The sequence below is a fragment of the Rhinolophus ferrumequinum genome, chromosome 25 (genome assembly GCF_004115265.2).
Source record: "Rhinolophus ferrumequinum isolate MPI-CBG mRhiFer1 chromosome 25, mRhiFer1_v1.p, whole genome shotgun sequence".
NCBI classification, from domain to species: domain Eukaryota; kingdom Metazoa; phylum Chordata; class Mammalia; order Chiroptera; family Rhinolophidae; genus Rhinolophus; species Rhinolophus ferrumequinum.
Window position 1 is genome coordinate 7,864,627 of NC_046308.1, and position 23,414 is coordinate 7,888,040.

The following is a 23,414-nucleotide window of genomic DNA, read 5'->3' on the forward strand; positions in this document are numbered from 1 at the left end:
CAATTCGCCATATGCTGCACCCTGTTCTACGCGCTTTGCAGATATTTCATCCTCGCATTATCCCAATGGGAGAGGTAGCACTGTGATCCCCATTTTACAGATGGGGAAATTGAGGCACAAAAAGGGCAGGCAATGTGCTCAAGGACACAGGCGTTAGCAAGTATCAAGCCCTCATAATCGGGCTCCAGAGGCTGCGTGTTTCACCACAAGAACTTGTTGGGAGCAGCTGAGAGGTGGATGCATAACCACAGCTGCAGGCGCCGGCAGGACTCTGGACTGAGCTAATCAGCTCCTGAGTTTCAATTTCCTGGTTCTGTAAGTTTCAGTTTCCTGGCTGTCAGCTCAGCTGTTGCTCTTTCTCCTCTGTCTCCTGCTGTGCCATTAGCTGTCACCTCAGCAGCCAGCAGGAGCAATGGGAAACTGGGCACTGGTCTCAATGCCTACTCAGGAATTGGATGCGTTTATCCAGAAATCCCTGAGGCCCTTCGAAGACTGTCAGAAGCAGATCGACAAGGCAGTGGACACCATCTGTGCCGCCCTGCATGAAGCCGAGGAGCAACTCCTGGTGACAGATGTGGCCAAAGTGAGTAGAGGGCTGAGGTCAGGGTGTGTGGGAGCCAGGAGATTCACTGGCCACAGGAAGGCAGAGTGACTTGGTGCTGAGCACCTACTGTGTGCCAGGCCCTGGGTGCAGGGCTCCTCATCTTGTCCTCCCACCCTCGAGTGAGAGGATGGGCTATGGTGTAGAGTTTAGGAGCACAGACTCTGCCCCTTACTACTGTGTGACTGGGGCAGGTGGCTTAACCTCTCTGTGCTTCAGTCTCTGAAACTATAAAATGGGAGAGGAATAATACCCGTCTCAAAGTGTTATGAAGCTTAAACATCGAATGTTCTTAGTACAAGCCCTGGTACAGAGTTCGTGGTCAGTAAATTAGCTGTGATTACTCACTGTTAGGGTTTCTCTCCTTCTTTAGCAGTAAACTGAGGCTGGAGGACTTCAGTAAAACTATCGAAAAGGTTGCTCTGTGGTTTTCCAACAGCAAGAGGGGGCCGGGGCCCTCATCAGTTAGAAATGGTTGGTGTTAGGGGCACAAACCCCAGAGTTGAGGCTGAAGAGTCTCGGCCTTTGGGGAGGAAAGGCACTGGGAAGGTGCCAGGACCCTGGGGTGGGGAGGGCATCAGCGACCCCCCAGCCCACCCCCATGCTCTCCAGCGCTGGCACCCCACTTCCCTACAGCCATAGTGCTTTCTGGCCTCTGCCCTTACACACACCCGCTAGCCCCACCACTAAAGACACCTGGACACTTGGTGTCTCCTGCCTTGCCCAGATGAGGAAACTGAGGCACAGGGAAGTTATTCAATAGCTGACCTCAGAGCTAGGAGTTAAGCCCAGGTGGGAGCGTGCACCCTTACCCACTGTACCATCCTGCCTCTTCATACTGTTAACTTTTTTTCTAATTAAAATAAAACATAAGAAAAGGACGCAGCGCTACGTGTGCAGCCCGATGGGTTCCCTCAAACAACGTGGGTGTATAACCTACACCCAGATTGAGAAAGAAAACATCCCCAGCCCCCAAAATCCCCTAGGCCCCCTATCCTGTCACTACCCCCAACCCCAGGCAGGCACGCTCCTAACTTCTAACAGCATAGATTAGTGTTGGGGGGGGGGGTTATTTTGTATAAAAACGTAAGATGACCAAACATCCCACTGTGCCTGGGACCGAGGGGTTTTCTTGGAAATGGGCCTTTCAGTGCTAAAAGTGGGGAAACCAGACAGCGTGGTCACCCTGTAAATGACCTCACGTACTATGAGGCTTGAGGATATGGTTTCTTTGACCCACCCTGTGTACGACATTTCTGTTGTTGTGTGCCGGTGTTGTCACTGTCATTGTGTGGCTACCATATTTGTCCGTGCTCGTGTAGAGGACCTTTGGAATTGCCTTCACGTTGGGGCGAGTATGAAAAGTGCTGCTATGGACATCCCGGGCTTCAGGTAGACAGGTGGATACCCGCAACTCAGTTTTAAGACTATGGTGACATTGTAGGCTTTTGCTCATGTTGAGAAATAACAACTGCCTACTGGGGTGCCCTGTGACCCCCAAGATCCCAGAGCCTCACATCTGCTCTTCTGTCATTGCCAGGGTGGCTCCTATGGCTGGGAAACTGTCTTAAAGGGCGACTCCGATGGTACCCTCGTTATCTTCGTCAGTAACCTTGGAACATTCAAGGATCAGAAGAAAATCCAACATGAAGTCCTCTGCAAAATCTGTAACTGGCTGAAACACTGTCAGCTTGAAAGAAAGCTGGCAGCCAAGATGGAGATCCTGACATCCAGCGGTGGGCTCTTCATCCAGCTGTCCACAAGATGGCAGAGCGTCACTTTTAAGGTGCTGCCTGCCTTCGATGCTCTGGGTGAGCCCTCCTGGGTGTGTGTGGGGGAGGAGGGGTCTGGAGGGGTGTGTTAACAGAGAAAAGTCAAAGAAAGGGGTGTTGGATAGCCGTGTGGTCCTCTAGGCTGGGGAGGGAATAGACACCCCAGGTGCTTTCCAAAGCGGCGGACCATCGGCCTTCAAGAAAGGAGGTCCCTCCTACCCTGGGCTTACTCTCTTCTCTAGACTATCTCCCCCAAGTCCTAACTGACTTTGGAAAAAATTTTCTAGACTCTAGAATCTAGAGCAGAGCTTCTCAAATGGTGATATGCACACAAGTCACCTGGGAATCTTGTTTCAATGTAGGTTCTAATTCAAGAGACGGAGGGCAGGGCCCAGGATTCTGTATTTCAAACCAGCCCCATGACGCTGCTGCTGGTCCACAGACCACACTAGAGGATTTAGACCAGAATATATGTTGGTTAGAGAAAGAGGATGGGACAGAAACCTGGGAAAAGTTCAGCTGGGCGCATGTGGAATCTTCTGAGCAGGTCAACATCAAGGCAAGGACCTTCCACGGGCAACATGGATGGATGGGTGCGTAGGTGAGTGGATGGGAAGATCAAGTGCAGTCACGTGCAGTCACAAACTTAAAGGCCAGAGCTCAAATTCAACCCCTCATTAAGCAAATGGGGAAACCAAAGGAAGGGAATGTTCCCAGGGTCATATAGTCAGCTACTGACAGCTAGAATCAAAGCCCAGGTCTTCTAAGTCCCAGGCCAGGGTACCTTCAAGGTGGAGACACACACACACACACACACACACACACACACACACACACACACCTTGATGGTTCCCATTCACAGACACATGGCCAATTTCAGAGAAAAATGCACCAGTGGGCAAGGTAGGCAGCCCTGAGTTGTTATCCTTGTCCCACTACTTACCCACTTTTGCCAACTGTAAGATCAGACTAGAAACAGCTAGCTTGCATGCCCTGTAGGACAATAAGGGTTGAGGGTACATGCCTGCCTCAAACAAGGGCTAGAGTCAAGCTAAAGAGACAAAGTGTGACTCAGAATCCTTAGGAAATGCTATGTTCTCTCCTTTTGTTCGGAGCACGATGGTTGGAGACTGGGCCACAGCAACCACTGCTGGGTTCACCCCATCATGCAAGGATGGTGTGAGAAGACCTAAACTCTTCCTCCTATGTGGCATCCAGAAGCTGCCACCAGATGGTGGTAGAGCTGCACATTCCAAACTAAGATCCCTGTTCTACAAGGAAACAATAGTTGCTGAGAAAAGGAACCTTCTAGGGAATTCTTAAATTTCTTTCTTTACTAAATATTAGCCTAACTAATGTGGTCTACTCTCCACACCAGCTCCAGGCTGACTTCCTTCAACTCTAGGTCTCTCTCCCTGCCGTGTGCCACCAGTGCTCTCTCCCCAAGGTCTTTGACCTAAAAAGCAAGACTCTTCTCTTTACTTGACTTCCTGGTGTTTCAAGTTCCTCCTATGTAAGTTATTTGTGAGGCTGGTATATTTCACTGTACATAAAGGGCTTAAATGTACATAGGGTAGCACTCAATAAATGTTGTTATATTATCACTATTATTGAACAGGATAGAATATTCTTTCCCTCAACCTCTCTGTGCATATTCAGTGCCCAGAACCATGCCTGACTAATATTAGGAATTCCGTAAACACCCTTGGGGGGGAATGAAAAGAACAACCTGGCTCCTGGTTGTTTCTCTAAGTGTGTTTATAAACAGTGGAGCTCAGCTAGTGTGAATGGAAACCCTTTGATAAAATTCTGCGACCTAGAGCCCTCCCCGTTACATTTGCTTTCCTCACGCCGACACAAGTGGTTCTCGAACTTCACTGGGTATGAGCATCACGTGGGAGCTTAGTAAACAATACAGAGGCCCAAGCTCTCTCCACTTGGGTGTCAGAGTTCCTCCAGAACGGATCTGGAACTCAGAGGTTCACCTACATGGGTGGGCCTGTGTCCCAGAGGAGCGAGGCAGCAGGGTTCGGAGAGGCACCCCAGTGTGAGAGCCACTGCCCTGTGTCACCCTACCTCACAGGGTGCAGTTCTGTGGGGAGTATGCCTGTCCGCGGGCCTCCACTCCCAGCCTCCAGCGCCCTGCCTTCGCCTCGCCTGCCTCCTCAAACTGCTTGAACTAGAACTTCCCTGGATGGGCTCAATGGCAGAATATGTTACACGTGATAATATAGACTTGATTTGCTTCCAGGTACCCGGTTTTCCCGAAAATAAGACCTAGCCAGACAATCAACTAGGTTTTATATGTCTTTTGGAGCAAAAATTAGTATAAGATCCAGTATTATATTATATCATATTATATCATATTATATCATATTATATCATATTATATCATATTATATTACATTATATTACATTATATTATATTATAGACCTGGTCTTATAGAAAAATAAGACGAGGTCTTTTATTAATTTTTGCTCCAAAATACGCATTAGAGCTGATTGTCCGGCTGGGTCTTATTTTCAGGGAAACATAGTATGTGCCAACATCATTTTTGAAAAACAACATCTTTTTCCTACTAATTTGGAACTCCCCCCCCCTTTTATTTATATAATTGTGTTTCTTGTTTCCTCTGTTTGGTTCCGCTGATCTTGTCTTAAGCCAGCACCATATCGTTTGCGTCATGGTCATTTTAGACCACATTTTATTATCAAGCAGGACAAGCCCCCCTTCACCTTTTATGTAAATCCACCTGTCCTCATTGGTGGCAAACCACACCACCCTCACTGAGGCCAGGTGGTGAGAATGCCAAAAGTCGTGTTTCTCTTTCACTCCAGGCTTAAGTGAGAAGCCCAGCCCTTGCACCTATCGAGAGCTTAAAAGGTCCCTGGATATGACAAAAGCCAACCCAGGCGAATTCTCAGTCTGCTTCACAAAACTCCAGCAGAATTTTTTTAACAACCGTCCCAGAAAACTGAAGGACTTGATCCTCTTGGTGAAGCACTGGTATCAACTGGTAAATTTCAAATTGTCTATCTCTGGCTATCGTCCATTTCCTTTTTATCGAGATAATTTACATCCAGGAAAGTATGACAATTTTAATTATATAGCTCGATGCGTTTTTATATATTATTAAGCAACACCCAGATCAAAACAGGGCACGTTTCCTGTACCGCAGCAGGCTGCCTCCAGACCACTCCCAGTTAATACCGTGTTTCCCCGAAAACAAGACCTAGCCTGACCACCAGCTCTAATGCGTCTTTTGGAGCAAAAATTAATATAAGACCTGGTCTTATATTTTGTTAGATAAGACCCGGTCTTATATTATAGTAAAATAAGACTAGGCCTTATATTAATTTTTGCTCCAAAAGACGCGTTAGAGCTGATGGTCCGGCTAGGTCTTATTTTCGGAGAAACACAGTATTCCCCCAAATGACCCACTATCCTAAGAGCTGTCACCAGAAATTCACTTAGCTGGTTTTCAAACTTGATGCAAATGGAATCACACGCGACTTGGTGTCTGCCATCTTTGACTCAACATTGTATCTGGGAGATTTGTCTATGATGGTCTGCGTGGTTGTGGTTTTCATTGTTTTGTAGTATTCTGTTGTATTAAAGTACTACACATTTATCCATTCTGCTGATGGACATTCGGGTCGTTTCCTAATTGGGGTGATTATGAATTAGGTTAGTATGGATAGTCCCCCACATGTGTTTTTGTGAATTTAAGCACTCCTTTCTCTTGGGTAAATATGGAGGGGTGGAACTGCTGGGTTATAAGGTATGTGTACCTGTGTGTATATACATGCACGTAGCATATATATATATATATATATATATACACACACACACACATATATATGTATGTGTAAATAATGATGAATATATACATATTTAACGTTAGTAAATACTGCCAAATACAGATGATCCCTGACTGACGATGGTTCAACTTAAGATTTTTTGACTTCACAATGGTGTGAAAGTGATATGCATTCCATAGATACCATACTCTGAACTTCAGTCTTGTCCCGGGCCAGCGATATGCGGTACCATACTCACTCGTGATGCTGGACAGCGCAGCGAGCCGCAGCTCTGTCAGCCCCGTAATCACAAGGGCCAACAGCGATACCTGCAGAGCACTGTGCAGCCAGCCCTTTTTTGGATACTGTGTTTTGTGGGTTTGCCTCCTATCATGTCTACAAAATGCCCATCTGTCTCCAACTTCTGGTAAGAAGAGAAAGGCAATGACTCTTGAGATGAACCCTAAGACACGTGCTCAACCGTGGGCGAATGTAAGTGTTCTGAGCACGTGTGAAGTAGGCAAGGCTAAGCTAGGATGTTTGGTAGGTTAGACGTTTTAAATGCATTTTTGACGTACGATACTTTCAACTCATGATGGGTTTATGGGGAGGCAACCCCATGGTAAGCTGAGCAGCGTTTGTCGTTTTCCCAAATGTTTGTACCAAATTACACTCCCATCAGCAACACTTTTAGGGGTTCCACAGCCTTGTCAATGTTTGGTATTGTCAGTCCATCGAATTTTAAACATGATGTCATTTTAGTCACTTGTGGGGGGCAGGGGCTTTCTATAGACGTCCGGTTTCTTGATTGCAGACCCCTGGCATGGGAGACCCTGGGTCCCCAAATTAGTCACTGCCCCTTTCGTCTCCTACAGTGCCAGGAAAAGCTGAGCGCTCGACCCCTACTGTCCTCGTATGCTTTGGAGCTGCTCACAGTCTATGCCTGGGAACAGGGGTGCGGAGCAGAAGACTTTGAGATAGTCGAAGGCATCAGAACGGTTCTGGGGCTCATCAAACAGCAGACACATCTGTGTGTCTACTGGACAGTCAATTACAACTTTGAGGATGAGACTGTCCGGAATATTTTGCTGAGCCAGATCCGGTCACCCAGGTACCCAGCCTCCCTTGGCCCTCACTATCTCTTCACTTGCATGCCAAACTGTACCCCCTTGGAATGACGCCTGAGCCCTGTGCTTCTCAGCCAAGGATGCACCAAAAGAATGCCAGCCGCATTGGGTAGGGAGAGGAACACAGATCTGTCTGAGGGAGAGAAACCTGAGCGATGCTTTTTCACATACCAAACCATTGTCACATTTTGTCCCCAAAACAAACGCTCGAGAGGTTCTTTCCCTTTTAGAAGGAAGGGGCCGAGAGGGAAGAAAGGTCAGCAAGAAGAGACCATTCAATTATATTACTAACGGAACAGTTCCATTAAGCCGAGAACGCAGGACCAGAGAGGCTAGACATCTTAGATCAAGTGCCTCAGCAATTGAGAGAGGAACCATAAGAGTTAAAATCCAGGTTAACAGGTGCCCAGTCTACATCTCTTTCCCCAAAACTGATTTCTCCTCCCACAAGCAGCCCAACGGATTTTGATTGATTGATTGATTGATTGTAACCTCATGGATTTCCTAGGCCAGTGATCTTGGATCCAACTGACCCAACCAATAACGTGAGCAAAGATAACACGTGCTGGCAGCTGCTGAAACAAGAAGCTGAAGTGTGGTTGCTTTACCTGAATGAGTCACCCGGACCATCGTGGAATGTTCTGGTGAGAGGGCTTTCCAAATGTAGCTCGTGTCACGCTGCGGAGAGGACCCTCCAGACACCTAGACTGCAGTCTGACCCAGATCACCATGTGTCGGCAAACTAGGGGCTATCACAAAGTCCCATGCCTTGGGGGCTTAAAGCAACAGAAATGTATTCTGTCACAGGTCTGGGGGCTAGAAGTCCAAGCCCAAGGTGTTGGCAGGGCCGGGCTCCCTCTGAAGGCTCCAGGGGAGGGTCCTTCGTGCCTCTTCCAGCTTCTGGGGGTGGCCGGCACTCTTTGGCTTGTGGCAACACCACTGCAACCTCTGCCTCCGTTGTCACATGCCCTTCTCTTTTGTGTCTTCACAGTCTCTTCCCTGCATTTATGTCTATCTCTGTATCTCCGTCCTCTTCTTTTAAGGACACCAGTCATTGGATGAAGGCCCACTCTAACCCAATATGACCGTAGCCAAACTTGCTGACGTCTGCAAAGACCCTATTTCCAAATCAGGTCACAGTCAGTCACAGGTACTGGAGGTTGGGACGTCAACATATCTTTTAGGGGGATGCAGTTCAACCCGTAACACACACCATTGGGGACCTCCCCTTCCATTAAAATGATGGCAAAGCACAAAATTGAACAAAGAGCAAAGGGGGCGGGCACCTGCAGATGAAAGATTTCAGTTAATTTTTACGAGAGAAAGCAGGTGGGAAAGTGACCACAGCTGAACTGGAGCAGAGCCCAAGGGAAGGGGGTGGCAGTCACCCCTGCAGATGCCAAGACAGGCTCTGAGCTCCATTCAAGCGGGCGTGCAGGGGAAGGAGAAGTGGGGCTGGGGACAGGACTAGTTGCAGGGCTGGCTGTGCACCAGAGGCGTTCGCGTTCCCCGCCCCTCCCTGCCATCCGCAAAAGGAGAAGCAAATCTATCAACACTCTCAGAGCTTCTCAGAGAAGGGCAACCCAACAAAACGTGCTCAGGTTAGACCACTGAATCCATTCAGCTTTCCTGCGGGTGGGGGCGGGGACACAAATGCATCACTGAGCCCAGATAGGTCAACTAAATTCCACATTTCACAGACATGGGACCAATTTACATCCAAATCACGGGAGGCACGCTGTATATCCCATATGCACAGAAATTTGAGGGCCAGTGTAAATGGACTTAACCAAATCCATGGGGCCCTGGAAGTAAAAGAACAGGAAACAGGAACGTGAACAGGAAATTCCCCAACTGGATCCAGCAGGATTTCAACGCGCTGACAAGTGGTCCCTGGGCCTACTTTCCACCCCTCGCCCCGACGTTCCCATGACTCCTGGTCTTTGCTCCCTGATGTCGATTTCCCCAGTGTCCTAAGACAGCTTTTTAAAAAAATGTATTTCCCCCCAACATTTTATTCTGGAAACTTTCAAATGTATAGAAAAGTTGCAATCATGGCCGGTGAGCTCCTGTGTGCCCTTCACCTATTAATAGAATCCCAAATATTTTAACATTGTCCACGTTTTGTGTGACAGTCTGTGTGTGTGTACACACGTATCACTGCCAACGTTATTGTCATCGTTGTTGGTACCGAGCTCTTTAAGAGTCGGCTGCCAGACGGCTCTTGTCTTTACAAACCCTGAGTGTTTTCATAGGCAGGCATTTCTGAGAACAAGGACATTCTCTCCGATAACCGTGTGCAGTGGGCAAATTGCAGAGGTTCAGATTAGCACACAGCAGGTTCTCAAATAACGTCGTTTTGACATAACTGAGATCCCTGGGGACTTGTCGCTGAGATGCCTGGGGACTTAGCTCTTGTTCCCATCAGTGAGCCTGTGGGAATATTGGTTTCCCTGTGTGTTGTTTCACATAAAGTCAAGTCGCAGAACCTACCGATGACGACATTAAGTAAGGTCTTGCTATATGACTGGCGTCTGATAAGATCCATTCTCAGATTTGGCCAATCATCCTGAGCATGGCCTTGACAGCCATTTTTTTCCAGCCAGGAGCACACATTGCATTTAGTGCTCATGCTTCTCCTAAACTATCCTGTGATCCCCGCGTTTGCCCTTTTTGATTTGTTACCCCCTTTCGCCTGTTTCTAGAAGTCTGAGACCATCCCTCTCACTACAGCTGTTGGAGGTGATCCAGGCTAAGGAATGGCTGCATAAGGAGGTCCAGGCACTGAAGGGCGCACTTGTCCACACGCACACACATGCACACATGCATGCACATACCACGATATTCTGCCCCGTGGGAGAGGCAGTACTGGTGATGAATTGGCCTTCAAGAGGACACTGCTCTGGGCAATGGTGAGGCCCACTTTGTCTGGGGCCACCAAGATTGACCTTCACCTTCAAGCTGAGCATTCCTCCCCCAAGCCGGCTGTCTTGTCTGTGCTCACCAGCGAAAGGACAGCGTCTGCACAGAGCAGTGTATTCGTTTTTCTTATTGAGAGAGAGAGAGGGTGAGAGAGAGGGAGGAAGGAAAAGGAAGGAAGAAAGCCACAAACTTCAGGGCGTAGAATTACAGGAATTTATCACCTTAAAGTTCTGGAGGTAAGCCATTCAAAATCAGTCTCATTGTCCTGAAACCAGATGTCCACAGGCTCAGGGGAGAAGCCGTTTCCTGGTCTCCTCCAGCTTCTCGGGGCTGCCTGCATCTGAATTCCTTGGCTCATGGCCCTTCCTTCATCTTCAAAGCCAGCCAGGCGGTATGTTCTCTCCTTCTGACCTCTGCTTCCAGCCCTAAATCTCTCTGTCTAGCTCTGACCCTACTGCCTTCCTCTTATAAGGACCTTTGTGATGACATTGGGCCCACCTGGGTCACCCAGGACAATCCCCCATCTCAAGATCCTTAATTTAATCACATCTGTGAAGTCCCATTTTCCATATATGACAATATACAGGTTCCAGGGAGTTAGGACGTGGACATTTGGGGTTGGGGGTCACTATTCTACCTGTCACAAGTGAGAAGCAAGCTGCCTTCGCAGACCGGGGTCCGCAGGGGAGACTGACCATTAGTAGGTGGAAAAGGGAGGAAAACAGTCTCAGGTAGGGTGTTGCGCCCTGCGGTACCTGGAGCAGACCCCAACCGCCAAAACTTTCCTACTGAAGAGGACTGTACCTCTGTGCAGCTGTCAGAGCCCTTTTAGAAACGAGAATATGGTTGCTTTTCATAAGTAACTACAGGTACAAGGGAGTGACTGGGTCCCACCCTCCACAGTCCCATTTGATTAGAGAACTGTCCCCTCAGACTGAACTCAGGCCCTCTGGTGCTGGGACAGCCCCCTCTTCACCACACTTAGCGAGAGCAGCCTCCCCTGGTGTTGAGGGTTGAACACTGTCCCCCAAAATTCATGTCCACCCAGATCCTCGGAATAAGACCTTCTTTAGAAATAGGTTCTTTGCAGGTGTCACTGGTTAAGAGGAGGTCATCCCGGGTTCGCATAGGTCCCACATAAGAAGACACACAGAAACATAGGTACAGAAGGGAGAAAGAAGGCCATGTGCCTGCAGCAGCAGGGATTAGAATGATGCATCTAGCAGGCAAGGAACACCAAGGATTGCGGGCCGCCAGAAGCTGGACGAGGCAAGAAAGGATCCTCCCCTGGGGTGGCCGGTTAGCTCAGTTGGTTAGAGCGTGGTGCTGATAACACCAAGGTTGCCAGTTCGATCCCTGCATGGGCCACTGGGAGCTACGCCATTGTAGCATGAAAGCAACATGTGACAAATGACCACGGCTCTTTCCCAATGAAAACAATTAAAAACAAAAAAAAAAGGAAAGAAAGAAAGGATCCTCCCCTAGAGCCTCGAGAGAGAGCACGGCCCTGCTCACACTTTGATTTTGGACTTCTAGTCTCCAGAACTGTGAAAGAATAAATTTCTGTTGTTTTAAGCATCCCCCTGCCCCGGCAAAGTTGTCATTTGTTATGACAACGCTGGGAAACCAATCTGCCCGATTGCGGCATGTTTCACAGAGGCTGCTAGAACCCTGAAAAAGAAATCAGTGTGATCATCAGAAACCCATAATTGCTACAGGAACCAGGAAATTCAGAGAGGAACAGAACACTAGGGAAGCTGAAAGGTGTTGGCCTTCAGGAGATGAGGCTGCAACTGGCAGTGGAAACCAGAGGGCAGTTTGGAGTCAAGGGCATGAAGAAACCCATCAGGAGAAGGATCCAGAATTCTCCTAGGGAGTAAGGGGGACAACTCAGAGAGTTTTGTTTGTGGGGGATCTTGGGTACCACCTTAAACTCTCAGGTATGTTCCTGGGATATGTCACCGCAAGAAGTGAAGACCACAAAGGTACCAGCATGAGGGTTGGAGAGCACGAGGGAGAGGTGGGCAGCGCCCCAACCCCCAACAGGCAGGGAAGAAAGCCTGGGGCTGGCAGGGGGGTGGGGGGCGCTCACAGTGGGGGTCTTCTGCCTTCCCCAGCCAACATCGCTCCAGGAAACCCCAGGCCATCGTCTGGATAAGTTCATCAAGGACTTCCTCCAGCCCAGCGAAGATTTCCTCAGTCGGATCCAAAAAGCTGTTGACATCATCTGTAGATTCCTTAAAGAAAATTGCTTCAGACATTCAACAACAAAAGTTCAGAAGGCTGTCAAGGTAAGCACTGGCCTTTCTCCGAAGGCGTGTCACTGGCAGGGCGCTGAGCAGTGTCTGGAGCTCTGTAATACTCACCTCCCACCAGAGGCTTGAGGGCAAAGGATGACAGAGGGAAGCTTCCGTCGTTAACAACACACTCTCGATTCTGTAAGCATCCTCGGGCTGCCAGCATCCTTGGCTTACAGCTGTATGATTAGGATCTCTGCCTCCATCTTCCCGTCACCTTCTCCTCTCCATGTGTCTTCTCCCTTTCTCTTCTCTTCTGAGGACACTTGTCATTGGATTTAGGACACACAGATCCCTAACTTGATTACATCTACAAAGACCCTGTTCTCCAAATAAGACCACATTCGCATGTTCCCAGTAGACATATCTTTCTTTTTCTTTTCTTTTTTTTTTTTTTTTTTTGGTAGTGTGTTGTCTTTTTTTTGGTAGCCATTCAAACCACTGCAGATTCTAAGCTGGGCGTATATGGCACCAAAAAACGGCCTCTTTCTTGTTTCAGTGACTGGAGCCTGATTGTTCTCATCCACTGAACTAGAGATTCAGTGGATTAGACCATCTTGTCCGTGGCCCAAAAGGCCTCGGGTTGACACGCTTCCCTCTGCGTGAATGAGGCTTAGAACAGGGATGAATTGAGGATCTGTATACAGCAAACAGAACACCCTACCCTCACCCCAATCCACATAGGCAGGCGTTACTCCCCGTGGGTAAAAGAAACAGGTGCTCCACAAAGATCGAATGAGCTTTCCAGGGGCAACCACGGCAATGAGTGGTGCCCGGAGCAAAACGCACAGCACTGTGCCATTGAGAGGGTTCTCTGGGCGGCAGCTGGCTTCTTCCCAGCTCTCCCGCAAATAAGCCCATCAGCCAAGGAGCTCCTCAAAATCGAATGAGCCTGCCCACTGCCTGGCAGCTCATGCAGGGGTTGCCAAACCAGGGCAGTGAGCTAAGAATGGTTTTTACATGTTTACAGAGTCATTGAAGAAGAAGAAGGGGAGGAGGACTAGGACGAAGAAGAGAGGGAAGACGGGGCAATGAGGAGGAAGAGGAGGGAGGAAGAAGAGAAGAGAGGAGGGAGGAGAAGGAAAGAATAAGGAGAAGGAAGAGGAGCGGGGAGGGAGGAAGGAAGTGGAGAAGCCTTTGTGAAAGAGACAAACAAAGACCACAGAGCCTAAAATATTTACTACCTGACCCTTTACAAAAAGATCACCAACCCCTGTACCTAAATTAGGAATATTCACCCAATGACCTTCAGACTATGGGAAGAAATGGATGACTCAGGGAACAGATGAGAACCTGCAACAGAATGATTGCCGCCAGTCGGATTTCTGTCAGGGCACAGGAGGTCAAAGCGACACATGCTTTAGGAGACATCTTTAGGGAGTTGACTTGAGAAGTAGGTAATTTATAAAATTAACCCATTAGTGGTTCGTGTGTAAATAAGCAGCTCAAAGGGTGTGAGAACAACTGCCTTTGGAGCCATATAATTCTATTTGTGTGAAAAACGAAACACCCTGCTTTGGACTCAGCCCTCGCTGGACCCTAACTTGGAACCTACCCCCCCGGCAATCTCATTGATTAGCCCGACTGGTGCCAGTCCATGGGGATGAGGGGCTCACAGTCTAGAAAATGCTGTATGTCAACTTGCCTTTCCTCCCTAGGGAGGGTCGGCCGGCAAAGGCACAACTCTCAGAACAGGTTCTGACGCCGACCTCGTCGTGTTCACCACCTCACTCAAAAGCTACACCTCCCAAAACACAGAGAGATGCGACATCATCAAGGAAATCCGCAAACAGCTAGAAGCCTGTCAGCAGCAGGAGAAGTTTGAAGTGAAGTTTGAGATTTCAAAATGGAAGGCTCCCAGGGTGCTGAGCTTCTCTCTAAAATCCAAAGAGTTCAACGAAAGTGTCGACTTTGATGTACTGCCTGCGTTTAACGCACTAGGTGAGACTCCCCACACCTGGGCATCTGCGGGAGGAAGCGGGGTTCCGGAATAATGGTGGCAGGAGGTGGAGGGGAAGACACATGACTTAGTAATGTCAGCCCCCGGCCGGTGACAATAATAATGGCAACGATACAGGAATGCCCCAGCCCTTAGCTATGATTTCACTTTCCGCGGTTTCAGTTACCCACGATTAACCGTGGTCTGAAAATATTAGATGGATAATTCCAGAAATAAACAATTCGTCTGTTTCAAATTGCATGCCATTCTGAGCGTGTGACGAACTCTCATCCCATCCCAATCTGTCTTCCTCAGGATGTGACTTCTCCCTTTGTCCAGCGTCTCCACGCTGTGTACGCTCCCTGCTCGTGAGTCACTTAGCTGCCACCTTCGTTATCAGATCAACTGTCACAGTATCACGGTGGTTGTGTTCAGGTCACCCTTACTTTCCTTAGTAATGGCCCCAAAGTGCAGGAGGAGTGATGCTGGCAATTCCGATCTGCCAAAGAGAAGCCCACGAGGGCTTCCTTTCGGTCAAAAAGTATGTCTATACGGGAAAAAACATAGTAGTTAGAGTTCAGTACTATCCGTGGTTTCAGGCATCCACTTGGGGGTCTTAGAGCATATCCTCCATGGATTAGGGGGGACTTCTGTACCTTACAGCTATATGCATTTTCATTCCTCGTTTAAGTATCCCGAGATGAACAGGACCCACATGTTATTCTGTGGTGTCTATCATTCACAATACCCATCAAAGAATGGGGTACACAGGTGCCCAGTACACATTTATAGATAAAATGCCTCAAGTGTTCGTGAAGGAAATTAAAGAACAGACTGTGGGAGGCATTCTGAGACAAAGACAGGAAGCCTGGGTGTTCAGCTTCAATCTTAGGCAAAAGTGTCCTTTAGAAATTCAATTCATGGGTGACAGATACATAATGGAGCACTAAAAGAAACCAACGCTATTTCAGGCATTTTCCAAATCTGAATCAGGAAGACTCTGGTACCTTCCCTCTGAATGGTTCTTTGTCTCTCTGAGAGGAAATAACAGTAGAGGTTGGGGTTTGGCTAACTTTACTTGTAAACGGCAAGATAGCAAATATTTCCAGCTTTGAGGACCATACAGTACCTGTCACAACTACTCAACTCTACCGTTGTCACCTGAAAGCAGCCATAAGCAATACATTAACAAACGGCCATGGCAATTTCAATAAAACTTTATTTACAAAAATAGTGGGCCAGATTTAGGCTGAGGCCATAGTCAGCAAACTCCCATTCAGTGCTGTCCAAAAGGTCTTTCTACGATAATAGGAATATTCTATATCTCTGCTCTGTATCTATTGAGAGATTGAAGTGTGGCTAGTGCAACTGAGAAACTAAATTTTTAATTTGATTTCTCATTAATTAATTTAAACACAAATAGCCACATGGGCCGGTGGCTGCCATATTGGACAGTGCAAAACTAGATAAGTACTTTAATAATACCACCTGCTCTCATACAGACTGTATTATTTTTTTTTAAATCTCATTATTCTAGAGATGCTCCCAATATCTTAGACATAGTAATTCAAATATACTAATTGAGTTCAAAATAATTTCTCAGAAGTAAATATTTATCCAAAATGTTTCAAAACCTGTCACTTTCTATACATATTAAGGCATAATTTAAATATATCTCTCCCATCCTAGATAAATGGAAACCTGGTTCTACCCCCAGCCCCAAGGTCTACACTGATCTCATCTCTCTGTATAAGTCCTCAGACGTCATGGGGGGAGAATTTTCTACCTGTTTCACGGAGCTGCAGCGTGACTTTGTTATCTCCCGACCCACCAAACTGAAGGATTTAATTCGCCTAGTGAAGCACTGGTACAAACAGGTATGACAGCCCTTGTTCCAGCCATCTACTTATTATTTGGATCAGTTCTCTGCGACCGTGGAACCGGCACTTAGCCAGCGCCGTGTATGTCCATACTCTCCCATGCTGGGGGGCTGTCCACTCCTTAGTTCTGAGGATCTCTGTGGAATTCCCATCACTAACCCCATTAAGTTGGGCCGGGTGGAGAGCAGCTCCTACCATCAAAGCTGCTACATGGGGTTTAGTGTGCTTTCACTCCCACACCCGAAGAAGTCTGCAGGCATCTAAGTTACCCTGTCTGCAAAGGGCAGGTGAAGTTGGGGTGTGGCGTGCCAACAAGTCGCCAGGCTGACTGGCCTGTGCTCGGTGCCCATAATGAACAGACAGAAACGCTATCTCCTGGAAGGCAGGTGGAAGCTACAGGTGGTACCAGGGGCTGCATTTCCTATAGTATGGGTTCACCTGCTTTCCCTTGCATCAGCTGTCTTGCATACGGGGCAGTTTCTGAGTATTTTCACGACAGCGAACGTCCAGCACAATATCAGCTCTCGCCTGAACTGTTGCCTTTCTGTGTCCAGCTCCCTGAAGCCTGAGATGGAGACTGAGCTCCGTGTGGTCCCCATCCCAGAAAATGAGAGAAATGGTTCCACTGCTCAGAGGGCTCAGGGCTGCGGGGTGACCTTGAGCAAGTCACTTCCCTTCCCTGGCCTCATGTAAAGTGGCGATCAGCATGCGGGCTGTGTAGGGGGGGTAGGAATAGCACAGGTAAAATGTCTGGCCCCATAATGAGCACGCAGTAGGTTTTTAGTAAATGGTAGCAATAGTATTAACTCTAGGAAGTCCTACGTGGTCAAATCACAACAAAGAAACCTCCGCGGGCTGCACCTGCAAAGCTCCGCAGCCCAGTCCCACCTGCACTGCATCTGGGGACTCGGGTACCCTGCTGTGGCCCCAGCAGTCCTTAACGTGAAGTTTCTGGGGCTCTACCTGAGCAGCTCACGCCTCCCTGCCTTGACTACTATCGTGTGACGCTCCCCTTTTCCCTTCAGTGTGAAAAGAAACTGAAGAAAAAGGGGTCTCTGCCCCCCAAATATGCCCTGGAGCTGCTCACCATCTACGCCTGGGAGCAAGGGAGTGGGCAGTTGGATTTTGACACCGCGGAAGGTTTCCGGACCGTCCTGGAGTTGATCAGACAGCATCGGCAGCTCTGTATCTTCTGGACGGTCAATTACAACTTTGAGGAAGCAGTTGTGAGAAACTTCCTACTGACCCAGCTCCAGAAAACCAGGTGCCCCAAACCGTACCCCGCCCCCCCTTTTCTCTTAACCTGATTCCCTTCAACACTCTCTGCCACCTGGATTCTCCTCCCGCGGGGTCATGATTCATTATCCTCATGTGAAACCGAAGGGGGAAGGTGCTAACCAACACCACCTCCCGCTGTCTCCAGGAGCAAAACCCTAGGGAGGCAGGAGAAAATGTCATCCAGAAGGAACAGAGAGGGGACGACCAAGGCGCCAGCTTCCTGAGTGGCCTCCATCTTTCTAGGTCAGAAGGAAAAGCACGGATTTATTAGCAGGTCTAAGAGGTGTTTGGAAGTGTGTCCCTGAGAAATAACACTATCAGTCATAGGCCCGTTTATCCTACAGGCTTTTTATTAGATCAGGTTTTGTCTACCCTTTCAGACCTGCGTCCCCCAAAACCATTATTCTTCAAGAACAGGAAGGACTCTTAGCGTATCTGCTCAGCACCGCCAGTCAGGGACAAAGGCAATGGAAGCAACAGAAAAGGAAAAAGACCAGAGTACTGGGACAGTACAGAGAAGAGAGAACAGATATCTTGGGTTGCCTACCATGGGTGTAGTCTACTTGGCAACGTTATATTAAGTTCAATTATACGTCATATTTCAGTTGACCTGGCAAGGAGGAGGTGTTTCATTGACACCTTCATGTATGTAATAACAAACAACTTTCACAGCATTTTTGATTAATATCATTTCACGCTAGGAAATTACTGTGAGCTGTATAAATACATTTGAATTCCTGACATCTAAGCTATGAGGGCACATTGTTTTATTGTTGAGAGGAGAATGGGCCCCTGATTCTAAAAAGCGTACCTCTAATGCCGCCTAACCCCTCGTTTAGGCCTGTGATCTTGGACCCGGCCGAACCTACTGGCGACGTGGGTGGCGGGGACCGCTGGTGTTGGCATCTTCTCGCGAAAGAAGCTACCGAATGGCTGTCCTCTCCGTGCTTCAAAGACGGGACTGGATATATCGTACAATTTTGGAAAGTGCCCGTAAGGATAATCTAAAGAAATTGTCATCTGGACATTGCCCTGTGACAGGCTTAAATCAAAGGGCTCCTCCTGCTGTAGCAACTTGGCATTCATTCAGCCACAAGTAACAGCCCGGCTAGGGAGCTTAAACAATTTCGTTTTCTTCCCATTACAAGAAAGCCTAAGGCAGGCAATCCAGGACTCTCGCAACAGCTCCAGCGTGCTTTCTCCATGAGCAAAGTATCCCCACTATTAGCATTTAGGGCTGGATAGTTCTTTGTGGTGAGGGCTGCCCTGGGTTGTGTGGGATGTTGAGAAGTGTCCCTGTTCTCTACCCACGAGATGTCAGTAGCACCACCCCCCATGTGACAACCAGAAATGTCTCCGGACATTGCCAAATGTCCCCTCGGGCATACCTTTCCCCAGCTCTTTCTGGCTCCACTCTCTTTCATTGTTGGTTTTAGTCCTCGTGGCACTGAAAGTGGCCATTGCACCTTGAGGTGGCGGGTTCTCGGTCCGGGCAGGAAGAATGGAAAGGGGAAGATACCAACCCACGGGTATCTTATCAGAAGCTTCATCCAGCAAATTCTCTTACATTTCATTGACCAGAACTGTCATGTGACTACCTGTTACTTAAAAGTGACTGCAAAAGGAGGGAGTGAAGATGACTGGGGATGGGGGTTGGGTCCCCAACCAAGAGTTCTGCCACACTTGTCCAAAGCTCCCTTCCTACCAAGATACCTGCCACCAGGTACACTTGGTTCTCCCACCAGGTTTCTCAAAACAGGGTTTTTTCAAAACAGCGTTTCTCAACCTCGGTACTAGTGACATTTTGGGCCAGATCATGGTTGTAGGGGGCTGTCCTGTGCCTTGTTGGATGTTGAACAGTGTCCCAAGTCTCTACCTATTCAATGCCACCCAGTTGTGACAATTAAAAATGTCTCAAGACATTGCCTCATGTCCTATGCGGGTGGGGGGCAAACTCATCTGCTTTAGAGGAACCCCCACTCCACTCCAGGGTCAGCTTTAGTTATCAAGATCAGTAAGTACCCCAAATTATCCTTGGTGATAGTTACCCTCTGAGATACATTTCCTCCTTTTTTTTCTGACTCCTTTAACCAGGGGTTTTAACTACGCAGGATACATATTATTGTTGCATATATATTTCTTCCTTTCTAGACCGCGCAGACACCAGGAAGCTGTGGGGCTCGGCTGCATCCTGTGGTCAATGAGATGTTCTCATTCAGGAGTTGCGAAATCCTCGAATAAAAATGCTAGAAGAAACTTCTAGAGGTCATCGGCAATTGCTGTTGAAGAATCAGGTCACAGTATAAAAGAGTAACCCAGATCCGTTCTTCCATTAATGGTCCCCAGTGCTCTTACCCTCACTTCTTCGACTTCTCTTCAAATCAAGACCGCGGCGTCCTTCGAAAGTCTTGTAAAGTCTCGCCTTGCCGAACTCTCACTCCACAAGCGACGTACCTTATTAAACATAGTTGCTCATAGCTTTAGGCACACCGTATTGCTGTCAGCGGTTCTGTATTTTTCCAGTTACTTCTTTCCTGCCCCTTCAGGTCTTAGAAGAGGAATCTCTCCATATTCTGAAAGAGCCCCTTGGTTCCCATAATTCAGGGATCTTGCTTTCATAATCCTCCACCTCGCTCACCTCCCTCTGTACACAAAACAGTGTCTGCCCCGCTGAACTGAAGGTCTCCTAAGCTAGTAGTAAGCCGACCTCTTCTTGGACCTTCAAACTCTCCACAGGGTTATTGAGAATATATATATAGCTCCTGTTGTCTTCCTCTCAGCTTACCTTTACTCTCCCATCCATGAGTACCTTCTTGCCACATCTAACGCCTTTATCCTCTGGCTTTAGCTTTAAAGGTACTTGAAGATCTAAGTGTTTTAACCTCATAGATATCTATTATACTTAAAGTCTTATTACTTTCACATATACCAGCTATCATACAATAAAGAATATATCTGGTCTTTATTCCCCGTCCCTGGCACAGAGCTTCAAAAACCCTTGGAATTTCCTGATAGGTGTGTCTTTTGCATTCATAATGAGCCCCTTCCAACCATCCCTGGGTTTGTGCTAATGAGGTATGGGCTCTGAGATTTCAAGGGGGTGGGGTTGGCCATGCCAGAAAGACCAAGCAGGAAAGTCCAAGGATGTGATTAGAGGCTTGAAACTTTCAGCCCCACCCCCAACTCCCAAGAGGAGATGGGGCTGGAGATTGATCTCAAACATGTGGCCAAGGATTTAATCAATCACGAGTCTACAATGAACCCCCAATAAAAACTCTGGACAGCCAGGCTTGGGGAGCTTCCCAGTTGGCAAATATATCAATGTTTTATGAAGATGGCACATCCGGACTCCATGGGGATGGAAGCTCCTTGCACTAAGGACCCTTCCGGACCTTGTCCTTTCTGTATCTCTTCATCTGGCTGTTTATCTGTGTCCTTTATAATAACATGGTGATTGCAAGTACAGTGCTTTCCAGAGCTCTGTGAGTCATTCTAGTGAATTATTGAACTTGGATTTGTAGCCAAGTTAGACACAAGCACAAGTAGTCTGGGGCTCCTACTTGCAACTGGCATCTAAAGTGGGGACCGTTTTGTGGGGACTGTTTTGTTTTAACTGTGGGCTCTGCACTAACTCCAGGTAGTGTCAGGATTGGATTGGATTGGATTGGAACGGAATGGAATGGAATTGTAGGACATCCAGTTGGCGACAGTGAGTTGGTGTTGGGATGCTTCACTAACTCTTGTCTAGAACAAGGGCAAAGAAAATAGTTACGACTTGAGGTTGAAGAACGTAAGCATGACCAGTCTCAGTTGACATCTACTCAGTCTACAGCTAGGTGCCAGGCCCTTCTGGATGTCCACACTTGCACTACATCGTAGCTAGGAAACCACCCCTTCCTCACAGGGCGTGTGATGTACTCGGAGAGAACACACCTAATTAACCCTAAATCTCTTAAAGAAAAGTGAAGGGCAATTTACAACCTTGTGCTAAGTGACGTGTATGTAGCAGACAAAGACCAGTACCAATAAAATGAGCAATTCAAGGCACCCCAAAGGCAGGAAGGGACCTGCAGTCTTTTCACCAATGTCTTCTCAGCCGTTCAGTAGACATTTAAGTTCCTTAGAACAAAGAGGAGAAAGACTTCACAGTAATCAGGAAACATGTGGTCATTCTCCTTAGTACCCAAAGGGAAGCTGGGGGGGGCAGTCATACTCTTCCACAGGTGGGGGGCGGTCAGGTGGTAGGGACAGGCGCATCTGCTGCATTCCTGCCTCTCTGTCCCAAACCCAGTGCCCCTTCCTTCCAGCCTACCTCCACCCCTAGCAAGGACCGGAGTCACTGCAAATCAGAGAATTCTAGAACGTCCAAGGCACACCAGTGTTTTCTCCATTGCAGCCATTCACTGCTGTCTTACCTCCCATACTATTATTTAATTGGCACCTTCTTTTACATTGACTCACTGTTTGTTTTGTACTGGAATGCCTACTTTATGCCCCATTGTAAGCAATAATATCTGTGAAATAACAGGTTTCATGTGCTAGTTATTTTTGGTTAATGCACATTAAAATAAACATAATGACTTCTATTTTTTAAAACATTAATTTAAAAAAAGAAAGAAACGTGTGCTCATGGATCATCACTGGCAGTAAGGAGGGCACTTGCCTTTTTTCAGAAAATTGGCAACTAACAGCAATGACTAGGAAATCATTAAACCCAGCCTTTCTTGTACAAACGGTATTTTAGGAAAAACAAACAGTCCTAACTGATAAGGGAAACAAATTAACAGGAGAATTCTACGTAATATGTGTAGAAAGTTTGACCAATTAGGAACCACCAGTTTGCAACTTCTGATGAAATAAAAGATTCAGACAGAGATTCTCAGTGGGTGGAACCATTCGATGAAATGCTGGTGGGGAATAGAAGGAGGGCAGACTGTCACCTCCCGCACCCGTGGTTTCATCTTTCATCAGTAGAAGGACAGCCAGACATGCTGGGTCTGCTGGTGTGAGGCCCACACCGCCATCCATTAAGCATTTTGGCCAAATCCAGAAACAGAAAAGAAAAAGAAAAAGAAAAAAGGGCTAAATCAACAAAAGGAATGGAGTTAGAAAATTCCAGAGGAAATGTGTAGCCCAGAACAGCAAAGTTGCGGAGAAACAAGGACAGAAATGTGGAAGGGGGTGCATTCTTACAACCACAAAGGGAAATGAATCTAGCCAAGAGCAAGAATCCAATGAGGTGGATGTTCAAGGTAAACTTCCAAAGCCCCTAGTCTATTCCCCGTTACCCTGGCAACGAACGCCCCACCTACATCAAAGAAAGTAAGCAGTGAGTAGAAGCAGGGCTACATGTTGCGAGTGGCCAGTGGCCCGGGAGGATTTGGGAAGAGTTTGATGGGCAGACCACGCGTGAGACCCCCCCCCCCAATGGGGAGAATTTATGGCTAAAAGGATTATCTTGAGCCAGTTCGCTGGAGGGTTTCAGCTGCTCGGACCTGAGGCTTCTCCAGCTGAGTTTGGTCACACCTGAGCAGGCAAAATGTTGTCACTCTTCAGTTCTATTTCGTGGCATCAGTGCCTGGGATGAACCTCAGACGAGGAAAAGGAGAAGAAAGCTCTTCCTGCGCTCACTGGCCTGGGCCCACCGGGAGTGAGCTACAGACGTGGAGGGAAGACGTGGGCCCAGGGAGTGGAATCTGAGAATCCTAGTGACCCAACCCAACCGAGAGGATTCCACCTGAGCACCTGCGGTGCCCAGCATGTCCCCCTCGGATGGATTTCCTCAGAGAGGTGCTCC

The 23,414-nt window shown here is 47.8% G+C and overlaps 1 protein-coding gene across 1 annotated transcript; it reads left to right on the forward strand.

The window, feature by feature from the left end:
* Positions 1-341: 341 nt before the first annotated feature.
* Positions 342-21,082, forward strand: OAS2 (2'-5'-oligoadenylate synthetase 2). Its single transcript, XM_033098124.1, has 11 exons — positions 342-583; positions 2,142-2,412; positions 5,212-5,390; positions 7,050-7,285; positions 7,810-7,945; positions 12,341-12,514; positions 14,179-14,461; positions 16,149-16,336; positions 17,365-17,603; positions 18,457-18,610; positions 19,769-21,082. Exons 1-11 carry the CDS (start codon positions 413-415, stop codon positions 19,856-19,858), a joined length of 2,121 nt encoding a protein of 706 aa, XP_032954015.1. The 5' UTR covers positions 342-412; the 3' UTR covers positions 19,859-21,082.
* Positions 21,083-23,414: the final 2,332 nt, after the last annotated feature.

What these genes read in the sequence shown, in the direction of transcription:
- OAS2 (XM_033098124.1), top strand. Translation starts at nt 413, where the DNA reads ATGGGAAACTGGGCACTGGTCTCAATGCCTACTCAGGAATTGGATGCG. An exon ending in GCCTGCCTTCGATGCTCTGG is followed by an intron (nt 2,413 to 5,211) that starts GTGAGCCCTCCT and finishes CTTTCACTCCAG; the next exon opens with GCTTAAGTGAGAAGCCCAGC. An exon ending in AGCCAGATCCGGTCACCCAG is followed by an intron (nt 7,286 to 7,809) that starts GTACCCAGCCTC and finishes TGGATTTCCTAG; the next exon opens with GCCAGTGATCTTGGATCCAA.